The sequence below is a fragment of the Hipposideros armiger genome, unplaced genomic scaffold, assembly GCF_001890085.2.
Source record: "Hipposideros armiger isolate ML-2016 unplaced genomic scaffold, ASM189008v1 scaffold_186, whole genome shotgun sequence".
In the NCBI taxonomy this organism is placed as follows: domain Eukaryota; kingdom Metazoa; phylum Chordata; class Mammalia; order Chiroptera; family Hipposideridae; genus Hipposideros; species Hipposideros armiger.
In genome coordinates, this window is record NW_017731536.1 from 2964597 (window position 1) to 2986950 (window position 22354).

At 42.0% G+C, this 22354-nt stretch overlaps 2 protein-coding genes across 6 annotated transcripts; both read right to left on the reverse strand.

Moving 5' to 3' along the window:
• Positions 1–1115: 1115 nt before the first annotated feature.
• On the reverse strand, positions 1116–6828 carry CUNH18orf32 (chromosome unknown C18orf32 homolog). 4 transcript variants are annotated; one of them, XM_019652752.1, is made up of 4 exons: positions 6730–6799; positions 6201–6355; positions 3243–3427; positions 1116–1832 (listed from the first exon to the last, which is right to left on the reverse strand). In XM_019652752.1, exons 2-4 carry the CDS (start codon positions 6274–6276, stop codon positions 1767–1769), a joined length of 327 nt encoding a protein of 108 aa, XP_019508297.1. In that variant the 5' UTR covers positions 6277–6355; positions 6730–6799; the 3' UTR covers positions 1116–1766. The 4 variants fall into 4 exon arrangements, with proteins under 4 accessions (XP_019508297.1, XP_019508298.1, XP_019508299.1 ...); XM_019652753.1 differs by lacking the exon at positions 6201–6355 and having other exon boundaries at positions 6730–6828; XM_019652754.1 differs by lacking the exon at positions 6201–6355 and having other exon boundaries at positions 6716–6816.
• A 1105-nt stretch (positions 6829–7933) lies between these two features.
• RPL17 (ribosomal protein L17) lies at positions 7934–11818 on the reverse strand. Of its 2 annotated transcripts, XM_019652750.1 has the most exons (7): positions 11715–11818; positions 10810–10862; positions 10679–10719; positions 10016–10150; positions 9663–9761; positions 8860–9051; positions 7934–8016 (listed from the first exon to the last, which is right to left on the reverse strand). In XM_019652750.1, exons 2-7 carry the CDS (start codon positions 10847–10849, stop codon positions 7969–7971), a joined length of 555 nt encoding a protein of 184 aa, XP_019508295.1. In that variant the 5' UTR covers positions 10850–10862; positions 11715–11818; the 3' UTR covers positions 7934–7968. The 2 variants fall into 2 exon arrangements, with proteins under 2 accessions (XP_019508295.1, XP_019508296.1); XM_019652751.1 differs by lacking the exon at positions 7934–8016 and having other exon boundaries at positions 9013–9339; positions 11715–11791.
• Between the last annotated feature and the right edge of the window lie 10536 nt (positions 11819–22354).

Genomic DNA, 22354 nt, shown 5'->3' on the forward strand with positions numbered 1-22354 from the left:
TATAGGGAGGATGTGTGGCAGTAATAGAAGGAATATAGTGTAGGGCAGTTATGTCTCAATCATGGCAGGAAGTCAATAATATCTAAAGTTGATAGATCCAACAATAGCAGTATATATAATTTAGAAATATGGAGATAAAACATAAGACAAAAGCAACAGCTAAATCAGTAAACCCTTTGGGACTAAGGGGATAGGGACATTAAAAACCCTGCAATATTATGATTTAAAAAATGATATATTTAACAAAAACAAATTAATGTTAAGAGACTTTCTAGAAGGCTACACAAAGTCTAATAGTGGTTACATCTGTGCAGCTAGAATAAGGGAATGAGTAGTGAAACTCTCATTGATTTAACTTGCTTTTGCATTGTTTTACTATGAACATCTGCTATTTTTATAACATAGTTTTTATACCTTAAAGAACAAACTAATCAACTGAATTTAGTTGCTAAAGGGAATTTACCTTATCGCTCAGGTGGGATGGGGCAGAAAAGTTGAAACCTACTGATTTTTATCAAGTGAAGTCCAGGGGGAATCAATGACTTGACTACACACATAGTTAGGACCCAGGACTTTACTGGGGACCCAAGGACAGGAGTCCCTTTTAACCTCTCCCTGCTTCAGGGGGAATAAATTAATATGATATAAAGATACGGCTCATCACCTCTAACTTATACAGGTCCCTGAAGTGAAGCAGCACAGGGATAAAAGACCACGTAGAGGCCCAGCCCGGCAAAGAACAGTCTCATCATGACACTGCTGTTGAAACAGTCTAATCATGACACTGCTGTTGAAAACCACTATGTTTTAGAGTGTCTTGCTATGCAGCAATAAATAACTGATATAATCTCTTCTTAAAAAAAAAAAAAAAGTATTTTCTCAGACTATCCAGATGCCATCACATTATAATTCTGCTTTCTGATATGGTGAAATATGTCCCTTCTAAAAAATATTTAAGCCGGGCCAGCAGAGTGGCTCAGTTGGCTAAGAGCTCGCTCTAAGAGTTTGAGCTCCGAGCAACAGCGGTTCGATGCCTGGCCTGAGCAGAGCTGCCTAGCTAGCTATCAATCAATCAATCAATCAATAAAAATTAAGCCTAAAAAGGAACCACAAGCTAAACTGAATATTTAATATTTTAATATTTTACAGGAATAGAAGGAATGCAACAAGCATTAGAATTTTGTAATATACGTATTTATATAAAAGGTGTTCCATTTTTCAAAGAAATTTCCCCATTTCCCTGTCTTTGCTATCTTCCTCAGAGCACTAAACAGTAATTACTGCTGTGTACATAAACTGCTCCATTGTGTTGGGCAGTTATTATAACTTTATGTTTCAAGTCTTATCACCTCCAAAAAGTCTCTTTCATCTCATTGCACAGTCTCACCACACTGTTCACAGTAAAAATGTACTCGGCTCCAATTCGAAGGGCCTGAACAAAAGCGAGAGGCCTGAGGATAGTCAGGTACTGATTTAGTAACAGTGTCCACTGGCACAAACCTTCTATTTATCATATTATTAAAATTGCAATAATAGAAATGAAAGCTACTTTAATGAAACGGGAACTCAGAAATGAGATAATTAAATACAACTAAATACATTTTAAATATAAATACCATGAATTTCCTGATTAGTGTCAGGTAAATATCTCAACTATCTATCCCGAATTCTGGTCTAAGAGAAAAAGGTCAGAGACAATTACAAAGAAGGTGCTTCAGGTTATCAGGTCCATTTTGAAAACAATGAGGTCCTTGGGGACAATCACTTTAGTCTTTCTTTTTATCAGAGATTTCTGTTGGTCCTTTTGATGGTAATCCATTTATGTCTGCATCCTAAAATGAAAAACCATTTTAGATATTACAACAGAAAGACACTCATTATAGATCTTCTCTTTAAAAACAGACTATAAACTTCAGAATGAAAAAACTCTGCTTCTAAACACATGCAGGATGGCTCAGTGCAATTGAACATAATCGAAGTTAAACATAACAAGCACCAATCAATGCAGGCCGGCCAAGTAGCTCAGTTGGTTAAGAGCGCGAGCTCTGAGTAACAGGGTCACTGGTTTGATTCCCACATGGGCCAGTGAGCTGCGCCCGAGCTGAGCTCCCGCTGAGCTGCCAAAAGGTGGCAGGATGGCTCAGCTGTTGAGAGCACGCGCTCCTAACAACAAGATTGCCGTTTGGACTCCCGCATGGGATGGTGGGCTACGCCCACCCACAACTAAGATTGAACTTGGCACCTTGAGCTGAGCGGCCGCAAGCTGCCAAAGGGTGACCAGATGGCAAATGGACTTGGTACTGAGCTAGCTTTGCCCTCCACGACTAAGGCTGAAGGACAACAACCTGGCTGTTCCCTTCCCCAATCCCCCAATAAAATCTTTAAAAAAAAAAAAGCACCAATGCTAAAGACAATAGGTTGTCTAAATACTCATTTAAAAAATAATTTCAATGGGCCAGTCAAGTGGCGCGTTGGTTAAGAGCTGGCTTGGGACACCAGAGGGCCCCGGTTCGGATCCCACATATGAGGGCCAGTGACACTACCCTCTACAGCTAAGATGCTGAACAACAGCTCAACCTGGAGCTGGGCTGCTGTGAGTCGCCCCAGATGGCGTAGGCTGCAGTGGGTTGCCATGGGCTACCGTGTGTAGCCAGCAGCCAGTGTGAGCAGCCAGCAGCCGCCATGAGTGGCCGTTCAGAACCCGGCGACTGATCTGCCTTAACTGGGAGGAGCGCAATGATGGTGCCAAATTGGGCCAGTGAAACAACGTCCTCCACAACTAGACTGAGGAACAAAAGGACAGCAACTTGTCTGTTCCAATTCCCCAATAAAAATCTTTAAAAAAAAAAAAAATTTTGTTCAAAAAAATCTCTATGGCTCTCCAATTGAATCTCCTACCAAAGTTATCAATCAATGAAACTGGCTTATTTTCACATCATCTCTTCTCATCCATTACCTATTAACTATTACTTGTAACAGCCAGGAAATACTGGTTATTATCATGGCCATAAGGTAAGGAGCAAATGCATTAATTAGAGGCCTAGTTTAAAACCTTAGTTTAAACCAAACATTAAATTACTTAAAAAAACCCCAAAAAACCCAAACCCCCTATTTTAAAAAAGCAAGAAATTAAGACACATGAATGAGGGTTCTGGTTCCAAGAACTTGTCTTTCCAAAAGCCAAGTATTTTACCCTGACTGTATCCTCCCCCACCTTATTCAAGGTGTTTTAATGTTCTTACCTTAAAGTCCACTTTCCCTTGAGTTTTATCATTGGATTCTCTAACTTTTCTAGGCCATATACGACTAACAAAGGGGGAAATCAGGGGGTATATGTATGGCTCCAGGAACTTTTTGTAGACCCAGAGCAGAACTGGAATGACGATACAAGGAATGCACACCATTGTCCCAGGCTTGAGCTCTTGAACTGTTGGTATATGTGAAGAAAAAATAAATTAGTTCATCATAGATTAATAACTGAAGGAATTTACCTAGATGAAGATATATGAATGGACTATTTCTACATTAAATGAAAATCTTACATCATACCACTAGCTAAAATTAAGAGTATATTAAAAATGCTGATTTTGAGTCGTGAGCCCTCTCCTTAACAGAGCCGCAACTTTCTGCGAAATAAAGCTATCTTCTGCTACAAACTTAAAATAAATAAATAAATAAATAAATAAATAAATAAATAAATAAATAAATAAAATGCTGCTTTCTGCAAGGTAAAAGAATACTAGGTGGTAGGCATGAAAATAATAGTGAGGTTCCTGCCTCCAAACCTATCCAATCACTGCTCACCAACCATAAATTTAATGATAAAGGAAAGACACCAACACTTGCTGGGTGCTAGGCAATTAAATGCTTTGCATATACAGCTGGACCTCTGTATCCCTGGGTTTTGCATCCATGTAGTCAACCAACCTCAAATTGAAAATATTTTGGGGGAAAAAAATCCCATAAAGTTCCGAAAAGCAAAACTTGAATTTCCATGCACCAAGCACTTCACTGAATCCATGTAAATGAAATGAGGTAGGTATACTCTAGCCTATAATACAAATATTGCACCATTTTACATAAAGTACTTAAGCATCCAGGGATTTTGGTATGGGAGGGATGTGGGGTGAGGTCCTGGAACCAATTCCTTGAGGATATCGAGGGACAACTGTGTAACTCATTTAATCCTCAACCTAGTGAGGTAGGGTACCTTTGCTATCTCAATTTACAAATAAAGCAAAGGAGGCACAAAACATTAAGGAATTTGGTAATTACGACTTATACTCCAGTTTAGTGTGAGTATAAGGGCCTAATCACCTTCAGGGGCTGACAATATCAAGTAGCTAAACCTACAATGCTAAGAGCAAATCTTGTAATATGGAACTCTAAGATATCACATTGGAAGACCTCTAGGCTGCGAACTGGTTGGCCTTTCCCAGGCAACAATTTTCCCTTGATATAGTTGCTTTTTTTTTTTTCTAATGGCTATTAAGGTGTACTGAGTAATAATTTTAAAAAACTTATTTAGTATTATTATTGTTATAAGCAATTTGTCCATTTCCAAAAATTAACACTTCTAATTTTCTTGATGAGAAATCATCTTGGAATTCTCAAAATCAGCCATTTCTTGAAAAAGAATCAATACTACTTCCACAATATACTATTAAACCAAAGTCTTCTTATATTTACAATAATTTTTAATCCCTTAGGGGACTTAAAAACTAAGAAGCTTCAGAACAGTGCATAAGACTAATAATCAGGATGTTAAAATTTCTTATTTTCAAAATATTGTAAATTAAGTACTCTTTGCTAGCAAATGAGTCAGCATGATGACTACACTAAGGCACTTTAAAATTATTCACAATACCAGTGAACAATGGTACAGACGATTCAATCTTAATATGGCTCTGAAATGAATTACAAGAGCTATAAACAAAAATCTAAATACATCAATGAATGATCAGCTATTTTATAAGATTCATAACTGGATTCTTAAAAAAAAAGTCCCCTAGTCAAATTAAAATAACAATTTACCAAAATATTTTGTTCCCAAATTTTGGAGAACAAATTTTCTGATTAAAATAAACCAAATGAGTGGTGGGTCTTTTTCACCATTTTTCAAGGAATCATTATTTTTGGCTATAGACATTTAGAATCTGATCTGAAGAGACTTAAAGGGTGGTCTGGCTTAAGTCTTAAGACTCTTACAGGTACCACAGAATAGATCAAGCCGACTGCCTGGCAGCTGCCTGCATTTGAAACCTTTCACCACTTTTTATATATGGTGTCTTTTGGCAAATTATTTAACCAGCCTGTACCTTAATTCTCTCACATGTAAAATGAAGACAATAATACTATCTATTTCACAGGGATGTAATGTGGATTAGATAAATTACTATGCACACTAAGCTCAGAAGAGTGCATAGATTAAGTGCTATGTGTTGTTACGATAAAAACAAAAAAAAAACATGCAAAAGTTGTGACCTGTCCAAAGTTCACACAGAGGTAACTAGTAACTAGAGTTGACTAGGACCAGAATTCCCAGTTCTGGTTTCCTAGCTCAAGGCTCTGGTGTTTTCCCCTTTCAAAAACACAGTGATTATGTTATTCCCCTCCTACTAAACCTTCAAAACAAATGGCAGGGCAGCTGGTTAACTCAGTTGATTAGAGCGCAGCACTCATAATACCAAGGTTGCCAGTTTGATCCCCGCATGGGCCACTGAGATGCACCCTCCACAACTAGATTGAACAACCATTTGCCTTGGAGCTGATGGGTCCTGGAAAAACATACTGTTCCCCAATAAAAACAAACAAAACAAAAGGCAATGCTCTGAGGACTAGGCTAAATTGATGACTGGCAATCCCTCCATCATAAAGATTCATTTTTACCTACTTGTAATTCTTTTAAGTTCGTACTCATTGTTTTAAAGAAACTCGCAAGTACAAATATTACTAATCACTTTTGTCATAACTATGGCCTTTTTGCTCTCTTCAGAATGAAGCTACTGTATATTCTCTATCTTCGTAATAATTCTTCGGTGAATTATTTTACTCCATACATGTGGAAACTGACTTAGAAAAGTCCAGAAGGTGGCTCTGATAAATTGATAACATTATCATCTTACTCTCTCCAATCCAAGTCTCAGATATTACAACGAGAAAAACGGATTAAAACGGCAGTTTTCTTTCATTCGACTTACTCCAATATAATAGAGAGGCAAAGGCTGAGGCTCTATCAGAAATTGTGCAGGCAGGGTGGGAAATGCCCGTTCGCATTCCCCTTTAGTAACCCAGTTCGGCGTATCATTTTACGGGAGACAAAAGAAAGCGGGACAGGTTGGGTCAAAGACAACGACTGAAAAAAACAGAAGAGAATAAGGGCGAAGGGTGGTGAAGGTAACAGAAGAGCGAAGAAATCAACAATTCAGGCCAAAGAAGACAATAAACGGATACAAAGGGAAAGTCGAAACGGACGCCAGGAAGGTGGAAGGACGCAGACGGAAAGCTGAAGGGCGCGCGGGGCAAGTGGCAGGGGCGCGCGTGGGAGGAAGAGGGGTACACCGTGCGAGCGCAGAGGGCCGGGAGGGGCCCAGAGCAGGAGACGCGCCCGGGCTGGGCTCGGTTAGCGAGGTCCGGCCGGAGCCTGCGGAGCAGCCCGACGCCGAGGCCACTGCCCGTTCCCGCCCCGAACCCACGGACGAAAGCCCGAGCTCACCCGACCCCGCTCACCCGCGACCACCAAGCCCAAATGGAAATGTCCGCACTTCCGCAGGGAGGGACGTGACACAGCCGAGCCAATGGACGCCTCAAAGGGGGCCGACAAATACGTGCCTGCGTCACGCTGACGACGCACAATACGTAACGGAAGCGCCTGGGCGGGGCCTGCCGCGGCCTCCCAATCCTGCGGGCAGCGCAAGAGATGCGCTTCCGTCGCCGGGGAAACCTAGGAAGTACGGTTCCAGGGCAAAGCGGCGGTCCATCCCACCATGTGAAGCTACTCCACTTGCAAGTGAAGGCTAGGCCGTCTTAGAATGCATTTGTGGCTAAGCTATTCACTCTCCCACTTAAAAGGGTCTTAAATCCAAGGGCAGGGTACATTAAGTCAACTCGAGTATTTAAAATAAATAAGCTATAGCATTTCACTCCCACTAAAATAGCTATAATCAAGTGTTGAATTTGTGGAGAAAATGGAATCCTCAGTGCCAGCGGGATAAATGGCACCCTTTAGAAATGCTGCCATGACCGAGCAGTTCCCCTCAGCATAGCTGTGAGAAAACATGCCCACACAACACAAAGGTTCCGAGAAGCAGTTTGTTAGCTTTTTAAAAGCCCCAAATGTTCGATTATATTCATACAAGTTGTTTATCAATAAAAGGTAGATACATACTACACGGATGAACCCTGAAAACGTTATAAGTGAAAGCCAGTGACCACAGGCCATATGTTGTCATTTCATTTATGAAATGTCCAGAATGGCCAACATGTAGAAAGAAATAGGGCTGGATGGGAATGACAGCTAACCATTGGCCAAGTTCCTCGTTGGAATAATGAAAATGTTCTAAAATTGTGGTAATACACGCCATAACAAAATACACAAGGGTAATTAATGAATCATGCCCCAAATGGATAAACCTGTTTTGTTGACTACATCAGTTTTAACTTCTAAGTGAAATTTAGAATATGCTAAAAGCCATTAACTGTGGTGAATTGAACAATGTATTAAATCTCAATAAATTGGCTGGAAAATTCCAGAATTTCCCCATGTTCTAATTCCATCTTAGACAAAAATCACTAAGACATTCAAAATAGCATGTACGAACCAAAATATATGATGCAGGGCAAACACAATGTTTCTAATCAGAAGAAAACTTGTTTGATCCATCTTGTGACAACACTTGAAATATATTTACTAATAAAGACAACCAACATTCTGCTTTTACTTTTATTAACATTTATTAGATGTTGAATTTACTCCCGGGCCATAAGTTTTTGTTTCTTCAGTTTCTTCTGGGAGATCTGAAGGAAAACAAAAATAAAAGGACTGTTTAGTTTCCTGAAGAAACCCACACTACATGGGAGGGTTTAGCTCAGTGAAAGAATTGGAAACTTCGCATAAAGGGCAAGAGTCCTTTCGGTATAGAGATATGGTGTGGACCAGAGGGTCAGACGGGAGGAAACTGGAGTAAGCAGGGGAGCTGAAGCTGAAGACTGGAGGCAGGAAGGCCAGCTGGTAAGGATTAAATGGCAGCAAGGATGGAGGATTAAGTGACTGTATCAACGTAGGTGAAATCTATTAGGTGTAATAAAGGGACAAGTCTAGAATCACTCCCAGCTTCATGGCTTAAAGAACTGAATGTGAACATGACTATAGCAAACACTCCTATATGATACATAGGAAAGTTAACAGAGTAGCGAATAAAGGAGAAAATTCTTTTCCTTTTCTTATTTTATCTGTGAGAACCTACTGTAATCATTTCACAATATATGTACATCACCACCATGCTGTACAAACTTAGTGATACACGTGACAATTCCTTCTCAATAAACATTTTAAAAACAACCAAATGTGATTACTGATAATAGGGTTATTAGACTTGCCGGGGCTTTTTTCGACATGTTGCATTTGAAGTGGCTATGGACATCTAGGTGGGGCCATGAGATTATCATAGTTCTGATGTACTGAACAGCACGTTACTATTATCAGTCAACAAATGAGACCCAAAAAACCCAAAATAAGAGGCTGCCGGTTGCTCAGAATAGTTTTCTTTCATGGTTATTCCAAAGGTGTCCTAAGTTAGTCATCACAGCAACCACAAATCTAATATAAACAAATAAAACTGAGCAAAGACAGTCATTTACCTTTTTCTTCTGTGCAACCTCCTCTTCTGGTTTAGGAACAATTTGTTCCTTTTCAGTTAGAATCATCTCAATGTGGCAGGGAGAACTCATGTAGGGGTTGATCCGTCCGTGAGCTCTGTAAGTTCTGCGCCGCATCTTGGGAGCTTTAGTTACTTGGATGTGCTCTATGACTAGAGAGTCTACATCTAAACCCTGGGAAGAGAGCGGGAACACAATCAGGTGACATCTTAACACTGTCACTGGAAAATTAAGTCCCTGCCTTAATAAAATCATTTTTGAAGGCAATCTGTAAACGTTTAAATAGCGTATTTGTTCAAGCAGTTGTTTTCACCTTTACTCTAAGTGTCCTTCCTTAAATGCAAGGTAACTACCAAAACTCAGTGCTAAGTGCGCATTAAAGAGAAGTGAAGTTCCAGGACCTGGCACTGTCAATTTCCAAGCCTTGACAATAGACAAAATTTTGTCAGCATGGCTCAGCAGCTATAGGGTTACAGCCAAAAAAGAAACCTATGTTAATTTTAGTTCTGGCTCAGGTGGGTTTAATGAATAATGCCCCAAATGGATAAACCTGTTTTGTTGACTACATCAGTTTTAACTTCTAAGTGAAATTTAACATGTCTCTCCATTAAGAACGTAGGCAACAAACCACATTATTCATTACTAAGGCAACCGCTTTGGTAACTATATTTATTCCAATGCAACAGTGTTTTATTATTTGTATAATAGATTTGAACAGCACCATTAATTGAGCCACCATCCAAGTTGGAGATATATATATATATAGATGTTAATGCTTTGGGTACCTTAAGTTCAGCATTACTCTCTGCATTTTTAAGCATGTGCAGTAAAAATTCTGCACTCTTTTTGGGCCACCGACCCTGCGTCCAACCCCACTGTTTGGCCTGAAAGAAAACAAAGACAAGCTATTAGTCATGTCCCCCGATTTAAATCAAATGTTACCATCAAGATGACTTTTATTCAACATCAAGGTTGCTCAGAACATGTTTTTTTTTCATGGTTAATCCAAAGGTGTCCTAAGATCGTCATCACAGCAACCAGAAACAGCCTGATAAAAGACAGATCTTAGCCATTCGTATCCCATCCAATTACTTTCCCTCACAATTTGTCTTTTCAAATAGCAACCATTCATTCTCACCTGGGCACACCTCCCAACGCCACCATTGTAACGACGGAAGGGCACACATTGTTTTTGTAATGTGACATCCTTTAGATACTTGGTGGCTTTTCGGATATGCATACCCTTGATGGCCTGGGCAGTTTCACGAGTGTTCTAAGTATAAATAATATAAACTAGAGTTAACCATGTTAAAGGATCACAATTTTAAGGTAAACACGCAATTCTCCAATTTTCAAGATGTCAACATATACCAATAGCGAAAACCTTTCCACTTTTGGAAGGTATGTTGAATACAATGAGACAATATCTGTGATTAAGAGCCAAAGAGGCTTGGTTTAAAGCTAGGGAAACCTCTGTTCACGCCTATGTTTTAATTCCATCATCTTGTAACTACAGTTACTTGCCTTATAACTTAAAACTGTATATACCAGGTTCTCAAGTAGTTCTCTGGTAGTTTTTACCTAAATCTATATATACTAAATCAAAGTGCTCGTTATACACCAATGATCAATATCTAGAAAATGGCTGCTCAGCAATGATTAATTTTCACGGTAAATCTAAAGGTGTCCTAAAAACATACTGCTGTAGCAACCTCTTCAGCACGGTAAAAAAACAAAAACAAAAACCCCGAAAAACGCAACACACAAAACGACTTTTAGAGCATAACGATGATTCACATACCTTAAAATGAACCCGTAGATTCGAACCTCTCGATTTACATGCTAAAAAACAGAGAACACTTTTGTTTATTTTGAGTCTCTTATTGTTTCTTACCCCCACATAAGAAAAACATGCATTTCTGGTTCACTTACATTTTGTGGGGTTCTCCGGATCAAGAGAATAGCGAACCATTTTGAGAGGTCACCTGCAAGGGAGCAGAGTTAATTCTGTTAATACATAATTACAGCAACTCACACCATCTAAATTTGTATTGAACGCGATCCATAGCTGCTCAGAGAGTCTTCGTTTTCACGGTTAATCCAAAGGTGTCCTAAGAAACGCCATCATCGCAGCCATCTACTCCATCCAGTGCGCTGTCCCTTTGCGCCCACCCGTGAGGACAGCAGCGCTGACACCAGACTAGTGACACGGGCCTCACAGCCCCGTTGCTCTTTGGAATACAGCAGGTGTCCGTTCTACTCGGAACCCTCCAGGTGTAACAAGACGCGGCGCACTGGCGTGGCACAGCTCAGCGACACCCCGCTACGTGCTCCTCTCCCCAGACACCCCCTTGACTCACACAGCTGCACAAGGCAGGCCGTCTTTCCACACTTTGGGGCTCTCACCAACGGTGCAACGCTGGCGAATGTGAGACACTCATCTTTCAAACGAGTCAAGGCCTCGACCCGACATCACTCCCCCTGGACTTGCTCTCGTCGCTGCCCCACGCGTTCTGCGTATTCGACCCCCACTCACCGCGAGACACTGGGTCTCCAAAGTAAGCGGTGGGACCGACCAGCGGCGGCCCGCACCCCCGAAGCCCCCATTCCCGCCCATCGTGCCCCTCTTCGGGCCGCAAAGGCCGCACGGGCCCGGGGCGCCAAGTCGGGAGTTCCGACAAGTCCCCCCCGTACAGAGGAACACTGCCTTCAGCGAGGAATCGGTAACCGCAATAGTTCTCCTCCCGAGAGCCTCGAGATCAGCGCCCCAGTGGCCAGGATGGCGACGATGACCGGAGGATTCTACACTCGGGGAGAGACACCAAAGAACCACTTACCTCAGGCCGCTTTCGGGAAGAGGAAGAGCGGGGGCTCCTGGGAGAATTCAGGACATCTCGACCTCTCGCGAGATTTTCGGCCGAAGAAACGGGATTTGAAAAGGGGAAATGGGCGGAGAAAGAAGGGAGTGTAGAATATGTTTTAGAAGATCTGAAAACGAATAGCTGACTTAGGGACTATCTCAAAATTCTCCTTTTTAAAAATTTCTATTTATTTATTTTTTAATTGGGGAACAGTGTGCTTTTCCAGGACCCATCAGCTCCAAGTCAAGCAGTTGTCTCCAATCTAGTTGTGGAGGGCACAGCTCTGTGGCCCATGTGGGAATCAAACCGGCAATTTTGGTATTATGAGCCTGCACTCTAACCACCTCAGCTAACCTGCTGCCCCAAAATTCTCCTTTGTTTGTATCCAGAAATATAGTTAGAAATTTTAAATATCAATCAATTAAAAACAGGTATGTAGTTCTAGGACAGTATCACATATTATTAGATATAGAGAAGACAGTTATTCGGCAACATTCATTAGGTTTGATTATGTGACCATGTATCCCTGAGAGTGATTTGTAAACGGACAATTAAGATATAAAGGACAGGATATAATTATCGATAATCAAAAAAGTCTCAGGATAAGAATATCACCCAATCAATTGTACTGCAACCTGTGTAGGGTCTGGGTCAGAAGCGTAATCTTATTCCTAGTGCCCCTTTTTGATCTTCATCTGGTGGAAAAAATTCCTTGGGCATTTGCTTCCCTTTCATTGTTTAAGTCATTGGGGGTGTAGCACTTAGCTTTAGGTTTTCTGTTTCATGGCACTATTACTCTAGGCAGATTCAAACTCCAAGTGAATGGACTCTGGACAACGTTCTACACACTTGATTCCTTGACCTCTGCTCTGGAGACTTCAGTCCCAGGTCCTCTCCTGGACTTCCATTCCCAAATGATGGATTTCACGGTTTTTCCTCAGTAATTACCATCCTTTACATCTTCCAACCACAGGCTGAGAACTCCCAAATTATCCTCTCCACTCCACATTTCTTCCTGAGCTAGCCCCAGGTATGAAACAGCTCCTGGGACATCTTTTTGGCAGTCCCCGCAAATATTTGAAACCTGAAGTGCCCTTAAACAGAATTAATCTTCTTCCCCAGTTTCTTCTTTTCTGTTGAATAGTGATAATAATAGTAATAATAGTAATAATAATAACAATAATAATAAAACAACAGCCAATGCTTTAAAAAGCTTACTAAGTTCCAGGCACTATTTCTGTGCTTTTAAATGCATTTCCTTAATTAACCCTTAGGACAACTGTAGAAAGAGATATTACTATTATTTCCATTCTATAAATGAAGTTGAGACACAGAGAAATGAAGGAGCTTTCCCCAAAGTCCCACAGCTCAAAAGTGACATCTTGAAGCAAAGGCAAGCCCCAGTGACCAGTGCGTCGGCCCGTAGCTGTTCTGTACACCTAAATTCTTAAACAAGAAAGCTAGAAGACAATTTCTCCTTTTCTTGTCTTGGCACACACAAGTACTTAACAAAATCTAGATTACTGCTAGAGTCTTCTAGCATTTGTTTTTTCCACACTTTAATATATTCTCCATATTCCTGACAGAATCATTTTTCTAAAACAGGTGCCAAAATGACCATGTTCTCTTTCAGGTCCCCCCCTTTTTTTTTCCCCCTGTGGTTCCTGTTCCAAATTCCTGGGGATGACTTATGAGCCCTCTGTGATCTGGCCTGTGCCTTCCTCATTCCTTATCCTTTCTTTGTCCTTCCCCTGTACACTCCAGGCACATTCGCTCTTATTTTAGGGAGAGATCAAATCTGTGGTTAAATGATAGACATGATACCACGTTTGATTTTGTGTCGGCTAGCTTTGGATTTGACTAGAAAGATTCAAGCCTTTTAGGATTATTTCTTTTTGAGGGGGATGGTTTATCTTTTAGAGCCTCAGTGATTTTCCTATAAAATTTAAAGAAACTCTTCAAATTGGATTTGAGATGCATACATAGATAAGATATATTTATATATCTCTCTGTATATTTCCTTCAATCTGTTTTTTTAAATTTTAAATTGTATTTATTCTGCGGAAATCTTAATTATTAAAACCATAAGGAAATACAAATAGGTATAATCCTTAACAATCAATTTATGTATTCATTCATCCATTTAACAAATATTTTTATTGAACACTTATTGTATGCCTGCCTTTGTGCTAGGTGCTGAGCTATGACAGGTACAAAAAGAATCCCTAACTGCAAGTCTTGGGGTGAGGGTAGGGATGGAAGGAAGGATAAGGAACTAGGAGATGAACAATTAGAACACGGTGTGAAACTGCTAAAGTAGGATGAGTGTTGAGGACCTTATTAATAGCACTTAGGGTGGGAAAGCCTTCCCTAAGTGGATGGCGTGACAGCTGCACCATGCATGACCAGGGGTTAGCTGGCCACAGCAATATCGGGGGGAATGATTATTGTTTCCATTGGGAAAATTGTTCAGGTTACTTTGGGGTGTGATTGGGGAGAGATAAGGGGGAGATCTTGAAGAATCCTATTTGTCTGCCCACTATTTAGGTTGATCTGAAAGTCAATGAGGGACTTTTGAAAGCATTTAAACCCTTGGGGGATGGGTGAGGTGACTTGATCAGATTCACTTTTAAAAGGATCACTCTGCAGGGAGACATTTGGGATGACATAGGGGCAAGACCAGAGGCTGGCAAAAGATGGTGGTGGCCTGAACTGATCTGATTTGGTTCAGGGTTTTTTTGGAAAAGGGAATTGAGAGTGTTGGATGTATCGAAGAGATGTTAATAAAAGTCACAGGATTTCGTGATTGTAAGCTCTAAAAGTTGGTAGCTTTGAAACCCAGCCAACCCTTTCTGGACATCTCTTACTTGGTTGTGCTGCCAGCATCTCCTCATTGAGCCTTGTAGCACAGTCTTCTCCTATCTCTTAGTGTAACAAAGGAAAACCAGCTTTATAGATGACACCTCCCAGAGGGATTCTGTATTGAATTGAAAGGAGAAGCATGAATCATTCTAGGAAGAATTTCATTCATAAGCAGTTGGGGAAGTGTTTTCGAGGAGTGATAGGGTTTGGAGTTGGGCCAGAAGAGGATTTTTCCTGCCAACCTCAGAGGACGCCAGAGTTCTGAGCAGAATAAGGCCTTTTGAGTAATAGCGGGGTAATTTTTGCTTTCTCAAAAATGTTTTATTTCTATGTTTTTAAATTCTCATTCTTTTTTTTTATGTTTTGTGTTAGAAAGGGTTTCTCCACTACAATAATTTTTTTTTAAGTCTCCCATTTTTGGAAGTACCTTATGGTTTTACTTTTCACGTTTAAATATGCTATCCATCTGTTGTAAAACCTGAGATATGGATCCAACTTTATATTTTTCTCATGGCTACCCCAATGTCACAAAAATTTGCTCAATAATCTTTTTTCCCCTACAGATTTAAAATGCCATCTTTATCCTATGTGAATAAGGGAAGATTTTAAAAGATGGGACATGCTAGAGAATATTTGCACAGCTGTGAGACCTCCAGTTGAGAGAGAGAAATTGACTCTGCAAGAAACAAGGTATAGTAATAGGAGCTGAGTCCTTGAAAAGGAGAGAGGAAGTGGAGCCAGGGCATAAGTGAGGAGGCTGTCCTTAGAGCAAGGCTGGGGCACATCATCCACAATAACAGGAGAGGCCCTGGAGATGGTGGAGTGGGTACAGGTAGTTTGGTAGATATGGTCATAGGAAGGTGACAGGAAGAAACACACTTGATGTTAAATAGCACTTACTGCGAGCCAGGCACAGTTTTAAGCATTTCACATGGGTTTTTCTCATTGAGAAAACTTTGAGGATCTTAAAGACCCTGTGAGGTAGGTGTCCTTACAGTTCACATTCTCTTAAACCAGAAGAGAGCTTTTGGAGAAAAGCAATTAACTGAACATCTCAGTGAGCATGTACCCTACGCATGTGGGCCCCAGAGTCAGAGACTGTGAGGGTTCTAGGGTCAAACTGGGGAGTGGATAATAATACAATCAGGAGAGAATGTGATACTGGTGGTGGGAATGGAAATGAGTAGAGCCTCTAAGACGAGAAACTGGCAATACAAGGTGGTGGAATTTTTTTTTTAAAGATTTTATTAGGGAATTGGGGGAGGGGAACAGACAAGTTGCTGTCCTCTTGTTTTTCAGTCAGGTTGTGGAGGTTGTCGCTTCACTGGCCCATGTTGGTATTATCATTGCGCTCTTCCTGGGTGAGGCAGTCGCTCACTGGCCATTGGATGGCTGCTCACTACGGCTCACGGCAGCTCATGAAACCTCATGCCAGCTGCCAGCCAGCTCCACTGCAGCCTACGCTGTCGCCAGCGACTCACAGCAGCCCAGCTCCAGGTTGAGCTGTTGTTCAGCATCTTAGCTGTGGAGGGCAGTGTCACTGGCCCTCATATGTGGGATCCGATCTGGGGCCCTCTGGCGTCCCAAGCCAGCTCTTAACCATCACGCCACTCGGCCGGCCCTTATACAAAATAATTTTACTGTTGTAACAGTGAACAACACACGTTACTAAAATCACTGATGTACTTACAAAGATAGTGTTGAGCAAAAGCATCACACATAAAAGAGTACGATTGTATTTACAAGATTTTATTTGTATAAAAGACAAAAACAAATCTTTTCTGTAAGATGTCAGGATAGGAGGGGGACAGGATGACTGGAAGAAGGTGCAAGGTGGTTTCTGGGTGCTGTGAATGTTCTGTTTCTTAATCTGGATGCTGGTTACACAGTTTCTTGCCTGTATGCTGTTCCAGTTTGTGAAAATGCATAGAGTTGCACATGTATATGTGTCCTTTTCTCTATATACGTTATGTAGTATTTTTTAGTATTATTCTTTATTTGTGTGAGGTTTCAATACTTTTAAGTAATAGTGTGTGTTTTAGTTTGCTATGGCTGCCAGGCTGGGTGGCTTAAACAACAGAATTCATACAATTTCTCTCCTTTCTTTCTTTCTTTCTCTCTCTCTCTCTCTCTCTCTCTCTCTCTCTCTCTCTCTCTCTTTTTCTTTCTTTCTTTCTTTCCTTCTTGTCATTCACTCATGAATCCATTTGACCAAGAAGCTGTGGGGAGGAAGGGAACAAATTTTTCTCTTTTGGCTGGTTTAATAATCAAATAGACATGAAACAAATTAGCAGGAGAAAATAACCAAATTTAATACATGCATATGTATGGGAACCCTGCATACATGGGAGACCCCACATGCATGAGAGATTCAGAGATAGAAAGTGAACATGGGTATATAAGACATTCTGAGCTAAGGGTGAGGTAATGCACCTTGGGGCTTCAGTAGGTCGCTGCAGGAAGAGTACATGTTCAGTAATTATTAGTTAGCCCTGCCACATAGATAGCAAAAACTCATTTCTTAGGATAACTCTTAGCATGGGCCAGCCTCTTAATTTAGATTCTTCTAGATAGTTAAAGGAGTTTCTCTTGAGCCAGTGGGGCCTTTAACTCAAAATAATCCACATACCATGTGGCACATCTTGAGATGGCTCGTTCTGAACCCCTACAAAGCCATTACATGTTCAGGGTGGGATATGCATTGTCCCAATATAATAAATGCCAACGGGCAGTCTTCTGTCTAATTAGGTAGATAGAAAGACACAGACACATTTCACAAAGAAGTAAAAACAATGCAAGCAATGTCATAAAACAACATGGAACTCATGCCCCAAAGGATTGTAGATCTTAAGCAGTGTAGTGTTGGTGACTGCACGCTATAGTATAATGGAAGTCTGGGGGCGTAGAAGGGATAATATGCCAATACTGGTTGAATAAGGCTACATTAGCCTTTAAGGGTTTGGCTGACCATGTACTGGATTAGACTGGGGGAAGGGGAATGGATTGACATACATTATAACAGGTGTTGTGGCTGGATGCCTTAACATCTGCTAGTTCATGGAACCTTATGCCTGGATGGGGTAGGTGTTGTGTCGCAGGTTGGCCTCCCCAGGAAGCAGAGTCTGAGACAGAAATTAAGAAGGGCTCCTGGATTCAATACTGTGGAAAGGAGGGTAAGAAAGCAGGATTGATCAGAGGCCAAATCAGGCTGTGATGCAGTCCCATTCAAGGCTTCAGCCAGGATTGTACCCCTACCCCAGGGGCACTCTGGGACTGGATGTTCTTTCAGAGTTGTCCCAAGTTAGGTGAGGAAGCTAGGCCTTTATACCCCTCATTAATTAGTCACTGGATGTGGGCTGTCCCAGGAAGTAGGTGTGATCTTGGGTGAGGCAGTTTTCTTCAGCCGGTACTCAAAGACAACTGGACAGCTAAGGGCTGACAGCACTCCTAACAGATGGAGAATAAGTTCTTCAATCCTGAATAAGGATCTAGAATGCACATCCCAGGGTCTACCACAGGAGGCGTTATTGTTTCCTTTTACAGATAAAAATACCAAGGTTCAAAGGACGAAGGCCAGGATTAGATCTACCCTCAATGCCTGCGTTCTTTCCCACCAACTTAGCTACCAGTTCTGCACCTTCCTGCCTTTCTGTCTGCTTACCGTGACCTCCCTGTTTCCTGGTGACCCTAGCGCTATTATGGCTAGCCTCCCCTCCCCATCCTACCTTGGGACAGTCCATCTCTTGATTGGCTGTGAAGCTTCACTCCAGCTTTTGCAGTACTCTCCAGGGCCTGGTCCACAATCCCACTTTCTCGGCTCACTGCTGCCTGCGCTCCTTAAGATGGACTTAAGGAAAGTAGGGTTGAGGAGGATTATTCTAGCCAGGAGGTGCTGGGTGGATTGATGAGGGCAGGAACCTGGGGTTGGATTGTAACAGAGCACCAGAAAAACTTTAGCAGATACTCATGTGTGAGGTAATGAGAGTTGGACAAGGGGGAAGAATGTGGGAATGGACTAGCAAATGCCTTTGGGCTTCTCAAACACGATTGAAATACAGCTCCTTTGAGACCTCCTTAATAATGAGCAGCTGGGACTTCCTTTACCATGTGGATCTCCAGGGAGCAGCAGGACACAACAAATCCTTAGCCTTTTGAAGTAGTGGCCATTCTCTTCCCTGACCTGATACAGGCAGATGTCAAGTGTGCCCTGCAGGAGCTTGACAGTTTGTCCAAACAACTGTTTTAGTTAAGGCTATAAATCTCTTAGGAAAAGGCTTGTCTGCCTGGCTGTTCCATCAGTTGGCCCATATGGATGGGTCTGCTCATCTTCTCAGAAAGAAATGTCTTTGGGGACTTTTCAGATGAGTGAATATTCCATGTTCTGTCTTTCAGCATTACCACCCATCCCTGCCCCTTCATATCATATTCTTCAGAGGGTTGGCTCATGGGCCTCCAGGGCTGCCAGAGGAGGAAAGGCTTAATCCCTTGGCAGAGATTTACTCGGCTCTCCTGAGTCCGAGCCTCCCACACAGTCTTGTTTGAGCTTCCCTTAGACACTGGCCTTCGTTGCCAGGAAAGGGGGATTCTTTTTCATGACAGTAAGGAAAATAATCCGTTATTCATGGGATGGAGCCCTTTTCTTTGCCTCTCAGGACGGCGTGCTGCTGCCCTTCCTGTCTTTCTGTTCTGCCTGTTCCATCTTCCCTGTGCCTTCCAGAGCTAGCTAGCACTGGGGTGGAGGGGGTCACATAGAGGGATATTGGCGTCCGGTAACTGGGTGTGGAATTCCTGCTTCCCAGCTGGGTGTCTCTGTGCAAGTCATTTCATTTCACTGAGCTTTGCTCCTCAATTTTGAAAGGAAGGTAACAATACCAATTGTATTGGGTTGCTGGGAAAGTTATAAGAGAAAGTTAAAAGACATAGTAAATAGCACAAAATAGATATTCAGTGTATATTGGCTCATTCCTCCTTTCTCCCTCCTTCTCCTTAGAATTTATTCATGAATGTCACCTACTCTGATTCTTTTCCCAAAGCAGGGGTTTCCTTTATGACATCTTGCACGGGTTTTACCCTCTGGGAGTCTCCTCTAGATTTCTGATGTCTGTGCTCTGCTCTGTGCTCCATGGACCTGAGACTACAGACTATCACCCAGGCCTCCCTGCCAGCTGACTTCCGGTCGGGTGCCATCAATGATGAGCATGAGCAGGGGTTGGGAGGTCAGGGGGAGAGGTTGCGCTATTTTGTCCCAGCTCCCTTGCTGCCTTGGCACCAAGTTCTGGGGTGGCTGCATCTCTCCAAGACCATGGCCCCTTCCAGATTGCCCCACCTCCCAAACCTGGGTCTCCCTTGGCTCTGTTACCGTACCTGCTTGTCCTGTCAGTCCTGGGTGTGGAAACGTCTTTCTGTTGTGGCTAGTCTCTGGATGCCTCCATGGCCTTTGATAATGCCCTTACTTTGCCCACATATCTCTCGAGTCCTTTCAAGCCTCTTCTGGTGAACTCTCTGCATGGAATTGTTTCCTGCTGGCATCCAAACAGGAGGTTATCTGCCCTCTATTTTAATACTTCCAGGAGCAGGGCTCAATATTTACCATTTTCAGTCCTATGTTTAAAATAATGACATGCTTGAGACTGGAACTAATTTTAGGGTGCATCTATCGTGTGTTAAATGCTATGTACACTTTGTCACACTTATTTCCCGCAAAGAGTTTGCGAGGAAGGTTTGTACTTCTCACATTTCACAGAGGATGCACTTGAGACTCAGGGAAGTTCCGTAACTTAACCTGGATCCTACAGCTTATAGATAGCACAGGGCACGTTTGGTGCAGAGCTATGTTGGCCTGACTCCAACATTTGCTCTCTTTCCATTACACCTGCCTGTCGTGGAGGAGAATTCCAGAGAGGGGAAACTGGAACTATGGGGAAATTTGCCTTGGATTTCACAGTTTTGCCAAGGGCTAGCCTGGAAAGAAATCCAATGTTCACAAAAGCCTTTTGAAGGACACGTTCCAAAGGTTCCTGTTGAGTGACACCAATGGGCCACTAGATGGCACCAACTAAGCGTTGGGTAAATTTATTTATTTTTTGCCATCGCTTTTGTGGGCAAAAGCTGTGTGTACCAAGTTCTGTTTACCTTGACACGTATAAGGAGTATACAAGGTGATATGACTGACTTTGATCTAATGAACTACATATTTCCTCCCAACTGGGCTGATTTTTAAGCTTTACAAAGATGAGGTTGCGTATACACAGGGTTTGGGGTGGGGTGGGGGGAGTGAGGAGACTGAGAATGATGAAAGCTCAGCCCCATGGAAACTGGGGCGTTGTAGGTGCAAACAATACCCAACCTATAATACCAAACCAAGTAAAACTCATTCAAAGACCTTGAGGACCTTAGAGCTGGAAGGGTCTGATAAGGTTGACAAGAAAAGAAATTCTGAAATGTTCTAAATTATGTAAATCCATAAACCAAGCTCCAGCTAACATAATGCCTATTCAACAGATTGAACTAGCCACCTATACCTTTCCAGAAGAAGAATATGTTTTAAAAAATTATTGTCAGTGGTAAGCTGATTTCTTTCCCTCTCTCTCTCTCTCTCTCTCTCTCGTTGCCCGCTATTGGCCTACGACACCTTATCACCTCATATACTTCTTATATTTCCTCCCTCTGTGGGATATGACGTCTTAAGAATAAGCCTTCCTAGCAATGTGGGACAATGCCCTGAACATAAAAGGGCCACCTGAGCAGTAATTAAAATCATACAGACGTTCAGCAGTGATGTTTTATTTGAAAGGTCTGGATGAAAAGGGGAAAATGACAGGAAAAAAAATTCTGAGGTGTTCTAAATTAAAATTACAGTGGCTGGGGAGTGAGAGAAAGAGACAGAACAGGTCTCCTGTTAATAATAGCTGTGGACCAGCTCTGACAAAAGACACTACTCACATTCCTGTATATCTGTTGGAATTTAGGGTTAATTTCCAGGTGGCTATTTCCAGGATTATCCAAAAGAGAGAATAGCCAGGCGCCATCGAACCCCAGGATGGCATCTAATTCTGGGGCTTTCTAATTGAGCTTTCTGGACTCTGCTGTGCCTATGCCAGAACCAGCCCCACGTCACCTTCTTCTGTCCTCTTTGTCAGTAGCTAATGTAAATCCTTTCAGAAGGGCTTGAATCTTTCTCCTCCCCACTTGATGTATTTAAAATGCTTGCAGAGGGGCTGGCTGAGTGGCTCAGTTGGTTAAGAGCTCGCTCAAAGGTTTGAGCTCTGAGTAACAGCGGTTTGACTCTGGCCCGAGCTGAGCTGCCAACAGGTAGCAGGATGGCTCAGCTAAAAAAATAAAATAAAATAAAATGCTTGCAGAACTCCTGGAAGTTGGACATAGTGTCTTCCCTACCTAGCCATGCTCCCCAAGACGGGTCTTCTTTGTTTGCTAACAGTGGCCCAATAAATGCTTTCTTTTAAAAAGACTTTCAGCTACAGAAGTTCAATTTTTGTTTTGTTTTTGTTTAACTAATAAGGTCTTTGAGCCCAATGCTCTCATTATTCAGATGAAGAAACATACTTCTATTGCTTTCTGTGCATGTGATCCCCAACTTACCCAATTGCTCTAATGAAAAATATTAGCCTCGGGCCGGCCGAGTGATGCGATGGTTAAGAACTGGTTTGGGACGCCAGAGGGCCCCGGTTCGGATCCCACATATGAGGGCCAGTGACACTGCCCTCTGCAGCTAAGATGCTGAACAACAGCTCAAC